The sequence below is a fragment of the Pipistrellus hanaki genome (genome assembly GCF_964339955.1).
Source record: "Pipistrellus hanaki genome assembly, chromosome: 18".
In the NCBI taxonomy this organism is placed as follows: domain Eukaryota; kingdom Metazoa; phylum Chordata; class Mammalia; order Chiroptera; family Vespertilionidae; genus Pipistrellus; species Pipistrellus hanaki.
Genome location: NC_140520.1, coordinates 10,308,339 through 10,326,937, shown reverse-complemented (window position 1 = coordinate 10,326,937; position 18,599 = coordinate 10,308,339). Strand labels below are relative to the sequence as shown.

At 53.7% G+C, this 18,599-nt stretch overlaps 1 protein-coding gene across 1 annotated transcript in view; it reads left to right on the top strand.

Moving 5' to 3' along the window:
• The first annotated feature begins 5,881 nt into the window (after positions 1–5,881).
• Positions 5,882–18,599, top strand: part of PTGFRN (prostaglandin F2 receptor inhibitor) — a 51,346-nt gene continuing 38,628 nt past the window's right edge. The window contains exon 1 of the mRNA XM_084866394.1: positions 5,882–6,083. Within this exon, the coding sequence (XP_084722520.1) occupies positions 6,035–6,083 (49 nt within the window). The 5' untranslated portion in view covers positions 5,882–6,034. The remainder of the gene's footprint in view (positions 6,084–18,599) is intronic.

The window sequence follows — 18,599 nt, the reverse complement described above, 5'->3', positions numbered from 1 at the left end:
AGGCGGGGCACCTCTGGCCACCACCAAGGTTGGCCACCCTGGTCGTTGGTAAAGAGTCTCTTCCAACATCGGGAAGCCCTCTAGCTATTTCTAACTTAATATGGCAACCCTTCCTTTCCTAATGGGCTCTGCAGTCTCTATTCATTATGGGTTATTCTGAGCCCAGTTTGAGAGCGTATTTGAAAATGCTATACACACAACAGCTTGCCCTCTCCTCTCTACTGACCTCCCTTTGAATTCCCTTCCCTCTTCTGGCATCCATCCTTGGAATTTGCAGCATTCCTGCTCCTTTGCCACGATAAGCTGGAATACGTAAGCGCCTCTCCGGCAAGGGCCAGGTACACTGTTACTATCATGATCGTAACACCTCACTTTTGCAGGGAGCTTTTATTGCTGTAGCCCGGTCCTGTTCCGCTTGCTTCCGTTCTCCTCTCACGCTCCCACATCGGTGTCCCTGCAGGCGTAAACGCTGGAGGTTTATAATAGTCCCAGAGTCCGCAGGTAAAGAGAAACCAGGGGTGAAAGCAGAACCAAGGGCAGTTGTCATCATCTCAGAACACTTTCTCCCCTCTTTGCCCATGTCAGCCTTTGAAGGCCAGAGGTCGCAGAGGGCAGCCCAAGCGTAACCGGTTGCAAACAAATGAGACCCCCTTGCTGTTTCGGAAGCTTGTCAGATGAGCATTCCACAACTTCCCCCAAGGCCTCCTGAGCATTGAATGACTCTCACTTGGCGGGAAATGAAGGCTTCCCCTCCCCACCCCTCCCTTTTTAACTCCTAATTCCATTCTCCAATTCTATGATTACATTTTAAAGTTTCTGTATGGTAATCCCCTGTTTAACTTCACTAGGGGAAATAGACTCCTGGAGACCAAACAAGAACTGTTTTAATGAAAATAAGTGGCGGAATGAAATAGTGCTATGAAATATACTCCTTCCCTCCCGCCACTCTGCTGCATAGGGCCAGGGTCATCTGGAGATTGTGTGTGTGTGGGGGGGGGGGGGGGGAAGCGAGGGGGGGGGGAGGTGGTAAAGGTGGGAATGGAGTGGGGGGGAGACTGGTGGAGGTGGCACAGCTAACATGCCAAGTCTGGGTGAATCCTAGCAGCAAATTCATTCAGTGGGACCTTTAACATTTCCATTCTCAACTTTAAGTAATAAGGCGAACTTACTGATTTCAGCAGAAAAACCCATTAGGAGTGTGGGGGTGAAGATCCTTATGAGTGCCAAAACCGGTTTGACTCAGTGGATTGAGCATTGGCCTGTGGACTCAAGGGTCCCAGGTTCAATTCCTATCAAGGGCATGTACCTTGGTTGTGGGCACATCCCCAGTAGGGGGTGTGCAAGAGGCAGCCGATCGATGTTTCTCTCTCACTGATGTTTCTCTCTATCCCTCTCTTTTCCTCTTTGTAAAAAAAGCAATAAAAAAAATATATTTTTAAAAAGACCCTTATGAGCTTTTCAGTGGCAATGCCTACAGACACACGCATGTAATCAAGAGACAATAAGGGCTGGCCGTTGTGACTGGAGCCCCCGAGGGTCCCTGTGATGTGGCTAAGGAAACCCATGGAGGACTCACCTCCTTGGGGATGGGTGTGTGTCAAAATTGCTGAGGAGTGAGCTTTCCTGCCCGTAGACTAAGCAAACAGATAACAATTGACTGGGGCAAACGCCTTACCTGTATAGGAGGTTACTCACTCGGGCATATGAGTATCTTTCACCATAAAAGCACCATCAGATTCCAGAGGCATGAATGAACCAATTGTGCTGGTCCGTCTGCTGCAGGTGCTACGCTTCTTTACTGAGAAACCTATTTTATCCTGGTACCCAGGCCTATCCAAGGGTGTGCTGGTTACGACCAACTGTCTGGGAGTTATTCATTTATGCTCGTTTTCTGCTACAAAAATGGCCATCTTGGCTGACTCTCATGACACAGGTGGCTGCCCACTGCCGACAGGCTATCCACATTAGTCCTCATTCTGCTTGCCCTGCCTGAACAGTCTCCTTTATTCTTTCTATTCCAACAATTAACCACAGTTATTTCCAGGACTGTAAGATGCACCATTAATTTAATAACACCTAGCAGTGGGAAGGGGAGGGGAGAATCCCTATCATGTTAAATAGACAACATCTATTGTCAGCTCATGCCTACACCTCACAGCGAAAGACCTATGGTCCTTCAGGACTCGTGTCAGTCATCTCCTCTGAGAAGCTCTTTGTTGTTTATTTGTTTGTTAATCCTCACCTGAGGATATTTTTTTCTATTGATATTTAGAGAGAGAGAGAAACATCGATGTGAGAGAGACACATCTATCAGTTGCCTTCCTGCATGTGCCCCGACCAGGGCCGGGGATTGAACCTGCAACCCAGGTACTACATGCCAGGACCTGGAATCAAATCCGCAACCCTTCGGTGTGTGGGCTGACACTCTAACCACCGAGCAACACTGGCCAGGGCTCTGAGAAGCTCTTTTGCCACCTTCCCTAGGACTGACCATCCTCTGGTATCACAACTGCACCTTGCACATGCTGTCATACCGAGTAGTCACAGGGCCTCGTCCAGGGCTTGGCATGAATTCACTCTGTAGATATTGATTGAAGACCTATCATGTGCCAGGCACACTCCCAGACTTGCACGTGTTTGTTAAACAAGAGTGTTTAGCAAACGCTGACTCTGCAGTGACATGGGAGATACAAAATAAGGATGTGGCCGTCTATTTGGCCGTTCCATGATTAGGCAGGGATGGGAGCAGCAGGTATGCTATGCTGCCTCAGTCAGCTCAGGCTGCTATAACAAATACCACGGACTGGGTGGCTCAGGCAAAAAACATTTCGTTCCCAGTTCCGCAGGCTGGGAAGTACAAGATCAAGGTGCCCAAAGATCCTGTTCCTGGTGAACAGAATTTTCATCTTCTCCCTTGCTGTGTCCTTTCCTGGCGGCAGGGGAGAGATCATCTCTCTGATGTCTTCTTACAAGGACAGGAGTCCCCTTCCTGCGGGCTCCGACCTCAGGACCTAATTATCGCCCCCTCCCCCACCCAAGGCAGGATGGGAAGAAGTTAGGAAAATTCCTTGGCAAGTGGAATGGGGAAACTGAGACAGAGAGCTGAACAAAGTGGCTGAGCAATTTATTGATGCCGAAGGCCTGCAGGGTGGAAAGCCCCGGGTGCCTGGCAACAGGCAAAACTGGCACTGGACCTCGCTCCCAGGATGGCCTTTCCTTCGCTGGCATTTCCCTGGTCATGCAGTTTAGACCCCTTCCTCCCCCCCACCTTTCCCTCCCTGGAGGTAATGTCTAGAGAGACCTCACTTGTATTTCAGCTCCAGGCCCAGAAAAGCAGCAACGCCAGGCAGGTGATGACAGGATCCTCTGCCATGACTAATCAGCGGAGGCCCAAACCTGGAAAGAACACACCTAGAAACGCTGATGACTACTCTATTGAGATGCTCCACTAAGACCTCCCGTTTAAAACCCTCAGAAAACGAAGAACCCAATGAGTGTTCCTTTTCCTGGAAGCATGCCTGTATCTTTCCCTCCCAGCCTTCTTCCCCCCACAGTCCTGCATCTCCTAAACCAGAGATTCTCAACCTTCCTAATGCCGCGACCCTTTAATACAGCTCCTCAGGTTGTGGTGGCCCCCAACCATAACATTATTTTCGTTGCTACTTCATAACTGTAATGTTGCTACTGTTAGTGAATTGTAATGTAAATATCTGTGCTTTCCGATGGTCTTAGGCTCTACAGCAGCGGTTCTCAACCTGTGGGTCAAGACACAGATATTTACATTATGATTCATTAACAGTAGCAACATTACAGTTATGAAGCAGCAACGAAAATAATCTTATGGTTGGGGGTCACCACAACATGAGTAACTGTATTAAAGGGTCATGGCATTAGGAAGGTTGAGAATCTAAACTCTAAGGGACCCCAAGAGACTTGCAACCAGGGGAGCAAAGGGCGGCAGCAGCTCGTCCTGGGTTAAACCCCTGACTCTGCCTCCAAGGCCCCCTCATCTCTGCCTCTCCACTGAGCTGGCAGCAGCTCCACCTTGGCTCATGTCTCTCCCACAGATTCTAGAGCCTAAGCAGCCACGCCGGGTCTCTCTCCTGTTGCTTCTTCTATCCCAAGCCCTTTGTCTCGCTGACCCCGGCATTAATAAACGTCCTCCCAAAATCACCTGAACTCAGGATGCGACATCTCTCCTGCACGAAGCGAAGAACCCACACACACAACAGGCCAGCCAGAGGCAGACCTGCTCGGGGCCCTGTCCCCTTTCCCGTAACATTCCCAGGGACATTCTAGAGTAGGGGTGTCGAACTCAATCAGAGAAGGGGCCAAAATCCAAAATCCAGCCTAAATCGTGGGCCGAATGGTTTACTGAACAGTCATAAACTGACAATGTCATAAACTGACAGCGGAGTGCAGTGATGACAGTGCGGTGCGGGCCACATTGCAAGGCCTGGCGGGCTGGATTTGGCCCGCGGGCCTTGTGTTTGACACATGTGCTCTGGAGGATTCTATGGGATGGAAAGTGGGGAGAGAAAGGCAGGATGAGTGAACAGCATGAAGACAGGCTCGGTGGCAAGAATGAATTAAAAAATTTTACATTTATGTTAGAACATAGATAACACGTAATCTATCATTTTAACCATTTCTTTTAGGTGTACAGTCCGGTGGCGCTACGTACACTCACATTGCTGCGAATTTTTAATTGTTGAACTTGGAAGGGTCTCTTTCAGAAGGGTTCATACCTGGCTGATCACACATCTGTTAGTGGAAATAACGATGCCTCAGAGTAAAAGCAGTCAGGGTTCCTCTCTCCAACTTGAGCAGTTTTCCCCACTAACATATGTGATTTATTTTGCATATATTCATGAGGCTGTGGTTTTGGGGGACCAGGAGCACCAGGGCTGCTTCCAGTAAGTTTGAATCATCTTTGTGAAGTTTTAAACAATGGATACTAATCCCCCCACATACTGGGCCTTTTGTATTCAAATCAAAAGCACAAACCCCTATTGTTGGGGGGAGAAAAAGAGTCTTTACTGGCAACCAGTCCCCTCTACTTCAAGCACTCAATGTAGTCTCATGAGTCCATTCCCTTCAAGTACTGTAGCTATTCATCACCTGGGTGTTTTCTTTTTGTTTCACTATAAGTGTGTTTGTGGCAAGTGTTCTAATCAGTGCTATGGGCACCCGGAGGTGGAAGAGGGTGAGCTAGAGAAGGCGAGTCCCACCCAGCCACAGGGCAGGAGCAGAGGCCTGAGATCTGGGGTCCGGCCTTGCCACTTCGCTGCGAATCCCTGGGCAAGTCACCTGAACATGTAAGGCCTGGGTGCCATGAAAAGGTCGGACCCATGGCCTTTCAAGTCCACCCTGAGTAATTTTTAGCAGGGGCCTATCTGCTCATTGGTGGGGTACTCAGCTTGGGCCGGGCAGAGTTAGCCGAAGGGACAGCAGACAAGCGTGGGTGACTCCACGGTGGCGGGGCGCAGGGCGTCCCGGAAAGGAGCTCCACTGATGGGATTTCCAGACCAGACTTTGCACCGCCAACTTTTAAAGGTCGGAGGAAAGTTTGCCGTGGGCGGGGGCCCGGGAGGAGGGCCGGGCGGGGGCCCGGGAGGAGGGCCGGGTGGGCTCCGCCGCCGCCTCCCCTTTAAGCGGGCGGCCCGCGCTCCCTCCGTTACCTGGCGCGGGGAGGGAGGGGCTTGGGAAAGTTTGTGTTTGGTGCTGGCAAAGCGCCCGATGGGAGGCGCGGGCGGGCGGCGGCGGGCGGGCGCTGCGGTGCTGGTCCTTCCCTTTTGCTTTCGGGCAGCGGCCGGGGCAGCAGCAGGCTCGGCGCCGGGCTCCCGGTGCCCGCGGGCCGCAGGAGGGCGGGGGCAGGCGGGCGGGGGGCGCACGCACGCCCGGCGCGGGGAGCGGAGCGGGCGCGCGGCCCAGGCGGAGGAGCGCTGACTCTGGAGCAGCCGGAGCTGGAGGAGGAGGAGCGGCGGCGGGGAAGGAGGCGGCGGCGGCGGGGAGGCGCTCCCGCCGGGCGAGCATGGGGCGCGCGGCGCCCAGGCCGCTGCTGCTGGCGCTCCTGTGGCTGGGTGAGTGCGCGCGCGCGGGGGTCGGAGGGGCGCGGGGGGCGCCGCGGGCCCCGGGGCGGGGATTGGGTTTGGGGGACTCAATGGGGCGCGGCTGTAGCACGCGGCCTGGGGCGCCCAGGGTGCTGGGGAGGGGGGGCGCTCTCGGGAGACCCGACGGGGATAGGCTATCGGGGCTGCCCGGCGGAGAACCGCGCCGGGTTGGGGGGTGGCGCCCCCAGAGCCGGGCGCGAATCCGCCCCGGCCACGCGCGGGATGTCAATCCGCGCTCTGCTAGGCCGAGCCTCGCCCCCCACACGTGCGCGGGGAGTGGCCCGTGGCCGGCTGCCCCAGGCCCGCCCTACCTGTTGGCCGCCGGGAGCCCGGCTCACCTTGAACTCCCGGGCCCGGAAGGTGCTCGCGGTCCCTGGCTGGGATCCCCGGCTCCGGAGCGGAAACAGGCGCCTTTGATCTGCCCCGCCATCGCCGAGACCGGCTCCCCGGCTCTCCTAGGCAAGCCCAGGCTGAGTTGCCTTTCTGGGGGAGCGGGAGATCCCACCAACTTCCTTCCAGGAAGGGCACAGGGTGGCCCAGGGCGCTGCCAGGAGAATGGGCGTGCCAGCCCTTCTGTCCTGGTCTCTGAGGGTAGAGCGTCTGCCTCAGGCTTTCCTTTTTATTTCTCCTGGAAGCTGCCTACCTCCATATTTACACACAAAGACCCAACTTTTCCTACCTGTTACTTTTGCTCCCTTCGCCCGTCTCCTGCCTTACATACCCTCCCCGAAAACCTTGGCACCTCTTGATAATTTGGCCTGGCACCCTCACCCCACCCAAGGAATTTTGGGAGGGATTTTCTTTTATTCTATGCACACGGACACCATCTTCACGAAGGTACGTCTGGTTCTCTGAAATGGTTACGTTGCCATAACCATGTGGTTATCCACCACCGAGGTTCGTCTGTTTATGAAGCGCTCACCGTGTTACCCAGGGCTGACCCTTCAGTGCTGGGATATTTTTGGATCCTTTGGGTCTGTGTCAACCAGAACAGAATGAATCCCGAGACCTGATCATGGGTTTCCTTCCAAGCCCCCTTGAGAAGACAAGGCGGTCAGAACCTTGCAGAGCGCTGGTGTGTGGTGTCTGTCCCCACCGGGCCCCAGCTGTGTGCGGGGTAAATGGCCGCTCTGCACTTATGGAGGCAGGGTCCCAGTGGAGGCCTTGCATGGCCACTCCCACCCATCCTGCTGGCCTCAGGGCTCACACGCCCCACACCCCACACTTGTGACTCCCACTCCTGGGGGGGCCAGCCTTCCTAGCTGCTGTCTTTCTTCCTTCACCTCCTAGGGGTCTCCTGAACTCACTCCCCAAGGGAGCTGACCCAGCCCCTTTGCATTGGCTGCCACTGTGTACAGAAAGCTTCCAGATCGCTCCCTGATTTTGTGGCGCGTCTTCTGTGGTCTGGGATCCTCGTGCTTTTATTCTCTCCCTTTCCCTCTGGGACCCGAGTCAGGTGTACATGTGTGGGTACACTGCTGGTGGCCAATGGTTGCACAGGCGGTGCACTGCCCAACTCCAGGAGTTGCGTGCACTGGGTAGTCTGTGTGAGAATGACTCCCCCTAGAGTTGTACAGGTCACACCACAACCTGTATGCTAGTGAAGGTGTTGGGGTCTGGTAGAAGTTTTGGGGGAAAAAAATGCCCTTGAGTAACCCTGAAAAGAAGTCAGGCCAAAGAGAGATTAAAAATGGGGGAAGCGCAGCTTGGGGGTGTCTTGGTTGTCTACCAGTGTCTCCTGCCCTGACTGGGTATCTCTCGTTAACTACACACAGGGGATGTGGTGTCCCCAGCCAGTGCCTTTTGCTCCTAACAGTTCCCCGAACTTGAACCTGATAACTCTGCCCCCACACTCTCCCTCGGTTGGCTTCCGTCTGACCTCTGGGATGCTCTCCCTGTGGTACCACTCGGGCAAAAGGTCCCGGTGCCTGAAACTGGATATGTTGATAAGCAAGATCATCTTTCCTCTTGTATTGCCACCCGGGCATACCCTTGCTGTCCCTTTCTTTGACCTCCACGTTCTCACGGACCCTGAGTTCTGTGGCTCTGCCCACATCGCGGGCTCCAGATCCGTCCTGACCCCCCTGTGTGCACAGCTGCCCCTCTAGCCCAGGTCCCAATGCTTCTCCGCACCCTTGGCGTGGCTGGCTTTTCCCTCCAGCTTCCCTTCTCTGTTCATTCTTCCCCTAAAGGATGGGTTTTGGGAGGACCCTTCCTTTGCATGTAGGTTCTTTCTGACTTTTTTTTTTTTTTAATTTTTTAATATATTTTATTGACTTTTTACAGAGAGGAAGTGAGAGGGAGAGTCAGAAATATTGATGAGAGAGAAACATCGATCAGCTGCCTCATGCACACTCCTAACCGGGGATGTGCCCGCACCCAAGGTACATGCCCTTGACCGGAATTGAACCTGGGACCTTTCAGTCCATAGGCCGACACTCTATCCACTGAGCCAAACCGGTTTTGGCCCTTTCTGACTTTCTAAAAAGGATTTGCTTCCCTTTGTGTCCTCTGCCCTCTGGTCTCCTCTCTGATTCGGACTCTTCATCCTAAGGAATCCGTTTGCTGTCCTTCACGGGGTCTGTTTGTGAGCCTTCTGGCTCTGTCACTTCCCTTGGCATTGGAGTGCCCCTCCTGCTTCTCTCCTCTGGCCTGTGTTTTCCCTTTTCCTCCTAAAACTCCACTTCCTCCGTGAAGCTTCTCTAACGAACTTGCCATCCCATCAGCATCCACTGAGCTTCACGGAGCAAGTTTTCACTCGTGGTGCCAGCGTCTGACCCACCCTGTTGATCCATTCAGTACAGCATTTCTCAAGTGTCCACGAGAGTCCATAAGTGTCCGGACAGATGCCTCACTGAGTGACCGGGGGCGGGGGGTGGACAGGTCATAAAACAGCCAGCTACAGGACAGAATGAAATGCCTCCATAGAAACCAAGTGCTGGTCGGAAGCCAGAAAGAGGACGATTTCTTGGGCATGGGATTGGAGTTGGTTTTGCTAACCAGGTGGTGTTGGAGCTGAGCCTTGAGGACAATAAGAATTTGGAAAGGAAGGATGGAAGAGCTTTCCAGGCTCTGGGGAAAGGCGCCCTGTGTGGACGAGGGAAGGTGCGTGGCTCCTCAGAGATGGCGTGGAAGGAAGGTCTGTGTAAGGTGGGAGGAGGGGCTATAACGGGAGAGCAAGCTGGAAAGCTGGGGGTGGGGTGGATGCCGAGAAGGCTAGACCATGAGGGATGGGTTGGTTGGCCCCGTGCATGTTGCCATCTTCCTCTTTATTTAGCTCTCTGTACGCAGTTCTCTGTTCAGGGCCGCAATCCCCACTCTGATCATACTCCCTGCTGGAGGCGCCATGCTGGTCTTGTTCACTATTGTGTCCCTGTTACTGATAGGCTGCCTGGCGCATAGTAGGTATTCGATATGCCTTGGCTCTGCATACATGTATATATCCCTTTATCTGTGGGTGATGGGTAGCCATGGAAAGTTCCCAGACATGGCAGTCTGATTGAAGAGGGTCAATCCTCTCTAGTTTGCAGCATGGATTAGAGAAGGGAAGGTATGGAGATTGTGGAGAGAGGCTAATATATTTTTAATTTGTGTCTTTTAAGAAAATACTTGCAAATCCACTGAAGTAGTTTTTAAATGACAAAAGCATTGCGTCTACACTTTAAAACTCACCTAACATAGAAGGGCATTAATTAGACAGGCCAGGCTGCTCACACAAATAGACTCAAAGCTCAGATCCTCAGACAATACAAGTGCCTTTCTTGGCAGGCCCGAGGGGATGTTTCCGATGAAAAGGTTGGGTGGGACCCCCTCCTCCACACAGCCATTCTGGCTACCAGGCTGATGGCAGTTCATGGTCTTCAACCCATGGTTTCTTTCATTTAAAAAAAAAATATTTTTATTGATTTCAGAGAGGAAGAGAGAGGGATAGAGAGAAACATCAATAATGAGAATCATTGGTTGGCTGCCTCCTGCATGTCCCCTACTGGGGGGATCGAGCCTGAAACCCGGGCATGTACCCTTGGCCGGAATCGAACCTGGGATCCTTTAGTCCACAGGCTGACGCTCTCTATCCACTGAGGCAAACCAGCGAGGGCAACCAGTAGTTTCTAAGGTCCCTTTGGTTGTCACCCCCATCTTTCCAGCCCCATGAAGGGGAAAAGGGCATGGAGGAGTCCATAGAGGCCTCACAGCCACGCTTGGAAGTGGCACCCGTCATTCCGTTCCTTTGATGTCAGTAGCTGCAAGGGAAGCTGGCACATGCAGAGTCGCCTGGCAGCTGTGTGCCAGCTACTGTGGAAGACGAGAAGAATAGATTTGGGAGGACAGTGAGCAGTTTTTGTCAGTTATAAAGGATATAAGGTAAACAAACAAACAAACAAGCAAAAACGCCCGCCCGCCCACGGCCCAGGCATAGCACTCTTGTGTAAGGCACCTGTCTGTGTCCGTGGACTGAACGTTCTGCTTGTTCTCTCTCAGAGCTTCGGTACAGAGCTCTGCACCTATACAGGCACAGAGTGAAAACAGCAGCTACTGACCTAGGGCATGCAGACAAGCATCAGGCTCTTCCATGCATTTCACTTGGAGGAAAAGATACCGTTATTTTCCTCCATATTCCAGGTGAGGAAACTGGTGCCCAGAGGAGTGAAGGCACGTTTCCAGAGTCCTCCCGGGACTCCATGCGGACTCTGCTAAGGAGACGTTGGCTTATGGGCCCCATCACCTAATGCTGTGCATTTCTTTTTCTTTTTTTTCTTTAAAAAAAAATATATTTTATTGATTTTTTACAGAGAGGAAGGTAGAGGGATAAAGAGCTAGAAACATCGATGAGAGAGAGACATCAATCAGCTGCCTCCTGCACACCCCTCAGCGGGGATGTGCCTGCAACCAAGGTACATGCCCTTGACCGGAATCGAACCTGGGACCTCTCAGTCCAAAGGCTCTATCCACTGAGCCAAACCGGTTTCGGCATGCTGTGCATTTCTTGAGGTTAGTTTAGGTGGGAAGGGAGTGATAGTTGTGTGTTTGTTTGAAAGCAAACGCGTGGTTCAAAATAACAGGGTCTGGGGTGAGCGCAGGCCAGACACACAATTCCTGCGACCCCGTGGCAGGTCACCACGCCTCCTCCGAGGACGGGGGACCGGAAGGCGGCTTTCTCCCGGCAGCCTGGCAGGAGGAACCCCCGTGCATTCATCCCGCCTCACGGTCTTTGAAGTGCTGTGGCCTTCAGAGGTTCCTTGGCACTCATTTCAGCCTTGTTAACAGAATTCCTGTATCTGCCAAGCTGATTAATGCCTGCCCCGGCTGTAATTATTCTTATTAGCCTGCTGAATAGGTGCTCTTGCTGGCAGTGCTCATTCCTTCACAAGGCAGCCGGGCGGTGCCGCGTGCATACGGATGGCTATTCTGTTCTGGTGACGGAGTGCTGAGCGCATTTTAACCCCGGAGATCGAACGTAGGTTTTCCTATCGGCGCCTTGTCTGGCAGCTAAATAAGGTGTGTATGCGTCTGTCAGTGTGTGACTGCATCTCACTTTATCAAGCGGAGTTGGGGCGGGGAGCTGTCAGGGCATTTTATAGCTCTGCCGTTTAATTGCATTGGTTTCTCAAAGGCAGGATATAGCAAGGCCCTTGGACGCTCCGCTCTGGGAAAATAACTTGAACTGGCAAAAATCCTCCATAATTTATCTTCTGGAGGAGGCTGAGGGCTGCATTTGGCATAGCCAGTGGGTTTTTAAGATCTTGGAAGCTGTCCCCCCCCCCCCACCAACTGTAGTCTTTGGGAAGCAACGGGATTAGACCCAGCCGCTGTGCTGCTGCTGCCGCCGCCACCCTGGGCCAGTGCGTAGATGAGAGATAATGACACTGTGTATCCATCTGTGTTCTTCGAATGACGATTTCGCCGAAATGCTCCCGGAGTGTTGGTGTGAGATCGTGGAGTCGCCGAGCGGTGTGATTCAAGTTTAAGTATGATGTGCTAGGACCATTGCGTCCTGCCTCGCACCTTTCTGAGCCGCCAGAATGTGAAAGCGTTTACCTCACTCAGCACAATTCAGGGGATGGAGAGGCACTCTGGCTGGTCCAGGAGGCGTCTGGCTTGGAACCATGCGTAAGGCTTCAGGGCACATTTCAGAATGGCCTTTGAATCCTAATAAGATAGAGGCCGTGTGCAGACAGACTTCGCCGGTGCTACCCGTGACACCAAGCCAGGAACATCCTGATCGTGGCTCTTCCTTGTTTTTCGTTAGAACTGGATTGGGCCAGGACTTCCCGGCTTTTGTGCCTTGCGAAGGACCTGCAAGGGTTTCAGGTGGCTTGTATGTATGTCCCACTACCGATACCTTCAGCCCCCAGAGCTGACAGGCCAGAGCTGCCCCTGACCCAGACACTGGGGTTACCCCAAGAGCCATACAGATGTGGTCACTTCCTGTGTGCTCTGTGATTTGACAGAGGTTGGCAGTTTTACCTGGTGAATCACAGCCCATAGCCCCAACCCGGCCTTGAGACATGAGCTGTTTGAGGATGGATGTTGAGAAGCTCGGTGGCCTGGAGTGTAGCCCCAACCCGGCCTTGAGACATGAGCTGTTTGAGGATGGATGTTGAGAAGCTCGGTGGCCTGGAGTGTAGCCCCAACCCGGCCTTGAGACATGAGCTGTTTGAGGATGGATGTTGAGAAGCTCGGTGGCCTGGAGAGTGGTCATTTATTCACTCAGTGAACGCTGAGCGTGTTCACCAACCCTGGCCAGGCATCGTCCCGAGTGCCGGGAGTGCCGGGGCTTCTGCCGGGAACAGAGCTGACTCCGATCTGCCCTCCAAGGTGGGGCAGGATGCACCCGACCACAGGTCGGTGTTGTTGCCAGAATGTGCAGCACCACCTGGAGGACGGAGGTGAGGGTCAAGGCCAAGTTCTTGGGAATGCCTGCTGGGGAACAGGAAGTGGGAGGAAGAGCTCTGGAAGGAGTGGCCAGAGGATGGCAGGAGAACCAGGAGAGCGCTCAGCAGAGGCCATGCAGAGACGAGTGTGAGTAGACTGGTTAAAGGGGATTGGTCAAAGGCTGCTGTAAAATCAGAAATCAGAGCGATCAAGGCAGAGAGCAGCCTTGGATTTGGCGACGGAAGAGGAGGGACGTGAGAGGTTGTAAGCAGGTCCCCGGGGGATTCTCAACCCATCGCTCAAGTGTGAGGTACCCTGATCTGGATGAGTGCCCAACACACAGATTTGGTGGCCTGGGCTTCCTGGGCGAACGGTGAGGCCAAGGCCAAGGTCGGAGTCAGAGCGAGACGAGTATGGGTGGGCTCCTCCGTGGGAATGTGGAGCCATTCACTTAGCCATGAGGATGGGTCGGCTTAGATCTGTTAGTGGAGGCATCGCGGGATCATGTGGTGTGGTCTCTCCAGGCCATGAGGGCGGAAGGATGAAGGGCGCAGGAGTCTGCAGGGAGCTGCCTCATGGACACGGTTGGCCAGGGAGTCCAGGTGGGAGAGGCAGGGGAGTGAGGCTGGAAGGGCTGATAAATGGCAGGCGGATTGAGGGGCCAGAGGGCATTGCTCAGGGCGAAAAGGCATACTCAGAGGCGCAAGGAAGTGGTGGGCCAGGCAGGCAGGTGGTGAGGACCAAAAGAAGCCACGTCTGCATCCAGGGTCTTGGGAGAGGAATCGGAGGGGTAGTAGGCTGGGCGGGCAGGAGCCAAATTAAACATCCAGAGTTTTCACCTCTCGTGTCCTTTTGGCCAGTGTGTCTCTTAATAATACCTGACTGGTTGGGTCTGAGCAGCTTAGGAGGCAGTGGTGTGACTTTTTAGAAGCATTTGTGCCAGTCCTAACTGGTTTTGCTCGGGGGGTAGAGCGTCGGCCTGCGGATTGAAAGGTCCCAGGTTCGATTCCGGTCAAGGGCATGCACCTTGGTTGCAGGCACATCCCCAGTAGGAGGTGTTCAGGAGGCAGCTGATCACTGTTTGTCTCTGATCAATGTTTCTAGCTCTCTATTCCTCTCCCTTCCTCTATGTAAAAAATCAATAAAATAGCTGAAACCAGTTTGGCTCAGTGGATAGAGCGTCAGTCTGTGAAATGAAAGGTCCCAGGTTCGATTCTGGTCAAGGGCATGTACCTTGGTTGTGGGCACATCCCCAGTTGGGAGTGTGCAGGAGGCAGCTGATCGATGTTTCTCTCTCATCAATGTTTTTAACTTTCTATCCCTCTCCCTTCCTCTCTGTAAAATCAATTATATATATAAAAATCAATTTTATATTTATTTATAAAAGAAGCATCAGTTCCAGATATTGTAGGGTAAATGTATGGCTAAGATGAGGTGTGGTTTGAGGACAGGTGTGCTGAGGAGGAACCAGCCTCCATAAGAAATTCCTTCCTACCTTTTACACAGCTCTTATGTTACGCCAGACACCGCACTTTCCATATATTAACTCATTTAGTAGGTTTTCAAAACCCCAGAGGTCGGTACTGTTGCCCCCATTTGACAGATGAGTCACAGAGCGGTGGAGGAATCTGCTCACGGTCACTCCACTAGTGGCAGAGCTGCCGGGTGGGATTGAAACCCAGTGGGCGGGGTCCAGATCTGAGCTCATAACAGCAGCTCCCTGCTCCTCCTCTTCATTAGCCTCTATTCAGAGTCAAACATATGTTTGCAAACCTAGAAAGGAACTGATACAATTAGCCACAATGTGAGAACATTTGTTTCCTCGGATTCTGAAACAGGAGGCTTGGATTCTGGCCCTGGCTCTTCCACTCACTAATTCTGTGACCTTGGATGCATCAGAAAAATAGCTCTTAGCCTCTGGAACGTGAGGGGCTGTGGGCCAGCAGCCGAACCCCGAAGGTCCCCTTCTGTCTCCGGAACTCTCCGAGTCCACGCCGACCCCTGCCGTGGGCCATATGGGCTGTTTGGTCCAGCCCTGGCTCCGGGCCCATCTCCCCCCAGCCTCCCTCCCGTCTGCAGGCTGTGCTCCTTATCTCTCACCTGCCTGGCACCTCTCTGCAGCCTGGCGGGGGCCGGAGGGCTCTGGGAATTGTTTGTCATTCTGTCACCACCAGCAGCTGCTTCCTCCCTCCAGCCCATCTCTCCCCACCCCCAGGGTTCTCTGGGCTACGGAGGTGTCCCCTCCACCAGGCAGACTTCAGGTCAAAGAAACCATAGAGCCAGCAAGGCGTTTCCAGGAGACAGACTGTTTATTACTGACTTTGGGGCCAGTTTTGTTGAGGATGTCGGCCATGAGGAAGCCAGGGGTCAGTCCCCGAGGCCCAGCCCTCAGGAGCGGGGCTGGGTGTTCTTCCACACGTGGCCCTGAGTCCACGGAAGGGCCTGGCAGACGTTGATGCCCGATAAGCTCTCCTTTTTTGTTGTTGTTAATCCTCGCCCAAGGAAATTTCCCCCTATAGATTTTTAGAGAGAGGGGGAGAGAGAGAGAAACATTGATGTGAGAGAGAGGCATCGATGGGTTGCTTCCCCCATGCACCCTTGACTGGGACAGAGGATCGAGCCTGCAACCGAGGTACATGCCCTTGACTGGAATCAACGGTGGGCCCTTGGGCCTGCAGGTTGGTGCTCTAACCACTGAGAAACCCAGCCAGGGTGGCTCTCCATTTCCTAATACCCCCCCAGGCGAGGGTGAGAAGACAGATAGCTTCCAGTGTGTCCAAGTGTCTCCTCCAGGGCAGGGGCGTTGACATGCAGGCGCCTCCCACCCGTGGTCTTCCTCGGCTCCCCGGGTTTGGGGGCTTGCTTCCTTTTTATCTCTGAGTCTGAATGGGGAAGCTTCAAACTGGTGTTGGATGCCAAAACCAGTTTGGCTCAGTGGATAGAGTGTCAGTCTGCAGACTGAAAGGTCCCAGGTTCTATTCCTGTCAAGGGCATGTACCTTGGTTGCAGGCACATCCTCAGTGGGAGGTGTGCAGGAGGCAGCTGGTTGATGATTCTCTCTCATCGACGTTTCTGACTTTCTATCCCTCTCCCTTCCTCTCTGTAAAGAATCAATAAAATATATTTTTTTAAAATGCTGTTGGAGGCAATGACAACCAAAAGGATCCGCCGGGAACCCCTGCTTGCAAACCCCGTCGCCAGCGCACCGGCTACTTCGAGGTGCAGCCAGATGCCAACAAAGGGGACAAGGGACATTCTCTCACGTTGCAGATGCAGATCTTCTCCCGGCTTCTTAGGAACCCTCTCGAGAGAGTGCCCGGCCGTGTTTTGTGTTTGGCGTGGCTCTCTGCCTTTGGCCATTCTGGGGGTGCAGGGGTGGCCAATGCTTTCCAAGTGCTCTGCCCCCCCTCCAGGATGTCCTGGGCACCGAAGACCAGCCGGTCTGGTGTCTGTCCAAGGTGCTGCTGCTCTGCTTAAGCTGCAGAGAGGAGGTCAAAACAAAACAGGTTTTGGCATAGCTATTCATTTTTCCATTTCCCGAAGCCTGGCACGTCCAGTGTTTTCTTATTTATTAGAAGGCATTATAGTCCATCATCTCTGACGGACAGATCCGTGCAGCCAGTGCCAAGAGAGGACCAAGCATAGCGCCTGGCCCCACGCCTGGCACGGGGTGGCCGCTGAGTCACTGCTCAAAGGCACAAACGGATGCCCCGCTGTTTACCCGAGGCTGCAGGCCGAGACCTTCCTCCTCGACCTGGTGGTCTTCGTTTCCGTTACCTGAGCAGCATCGAGGGAGCCTTTGCCACGTTCCTGACATGGAGGGAGACGGCGAGGGAATTGGGAAGCGCAGTCCAGTCGTACTGAACAGCAGAATGGGCGGCTGGTGCTCGCTTCGCATCCGAGCGGATGCATTTTTAGGGAGCTGTGCCCGTGGGGCTGTCGGGATTATGGGGATGAAACGGGAGGCCTGGGGCCGATAGGAAGGAAGGCCTTCCTGGAGCAGGTGGGACTGGGAAGTGGTTTGAGCCGGGAGCAGGAAAAACGGTCTGAGCCATTTCAGGTACGGAAACGGCCCGTGGTCCTCCGTAGGAGCAGATCGGCGTGTTTGGGTCGGTGTCCCGTTTGGGATTAGCTGGAACCATGAGAGAGGGACCCCGGGGATGTGTTGAACTCTGAGGAGGGAGGCGAGCAGTCACCCTGCGAGGTGTCATCAGCGCCCACAGAGCAGCTAAGAGCCCGCGCGTGCGCTGGCGAGGCTGGTGAAGCTGGTGCGGCCTGTGGGGCCCACAGGAAGCTCACCCGCTAAATGAAGGTGATGTATCAGGCCATAATCCTATTTCTGGTTGTTTCTCACAAGGAAATGGCTCATAAAACAATTACCGATGTCCCCCTTAGGTAGTGGATCGGAGCATTTCTTCTGAGGACTATCACCTGGCAGGAGGCGCGGGTACGCTTCAGAGGAAGAACGGGGGGTGTTAGATGGGTTTTCCGTGGAAACCAGCTCTGTACAATCATGCGGTCTGTTCATCAGGGTCCCACTTTAATAACAATTTATCCCACAAGCCAGTTTCATCTGGCACAACAGGATGCGTCCCGAAAGCTTTGTGTCTTTCTTGGCTTGTAAGTAGCCGGGGAGGGTACCCCTGCTCCCGCACCTCAAGGCGGTATATTACTGCCCAGGTGTCCTCCCAGGGACCCAAGGCCTAAGGCAGTGGTCGGCAAACTCATTCGTCCACGGAGCCAAATATCAACAGTACAGCGATTGAAATTTCTTTTGAGAGCCCCATTTTTTTTAAACTTCTAACGCCACTTCTTCAAAATAGACTCGCCCAGGCTGTGGTATTTTGTGGAAGAGCCACACTCAAGAGGCCAAATACTCGTGAGCCGCAGTTTGCCGACCACGGGCCTAAGGGAGTTACCATGCAGCGGGATGGGAGCTTGGTTCTAAGAAAACAGCAGTGATGGTGGCAAGTTTGCTGTTCTGCCCAGCGTGGCCACTGAAGGCATTGACCTCAAAACAAAGGCGTGGAGCCTGGCTGGCGTGGCTCAATGGTTGAGCATTGACCTATGAACCAGGAGGTCACGGTTCGATTCCCAGTGAGGCCACATGCCTGGGGTGCAGGCTCAATCCCAGGGTGGGGTGTGCAGGGAGGCAGCCTGTCCAAGATTCTCTCTCATCATTGTTTCTGTCTCTCTCTCTCCCTCGTCCTTCTTCTCTGAAATCACTGCAAATATATTTAAAAAACAAAACACAAGTGTGGACTCCTTGAAGTTTTCCCGAGTGCCCCTCATTCCATGTCCTTGGAAACGACTGGATAGTCTATGCCCGAGTTGCCTCTCTTTTGTTTTTGATTTATCTCGGAACGGTTTCCATTGGGAACTGAAAAGTGAAGCTTCACTTCCGGGAGACAGGGGACCCGTTCTGAGCCGGGTGCTGCTGCCCGTGGCACGGAGCAGCCTGTGCCAGTTCCTTAGCCGTGGACTCACCGAGCCGCGTGCCTTCAGCGCACAGCCGTGGACGTGTAATGCTCTGACTGTTAGGGTGAGTGCTGGTCCTCCTAGCCCCGAGGGCAAGCACCCTGACCGCAGGACCAGTCGGTTTTTATCTTGATG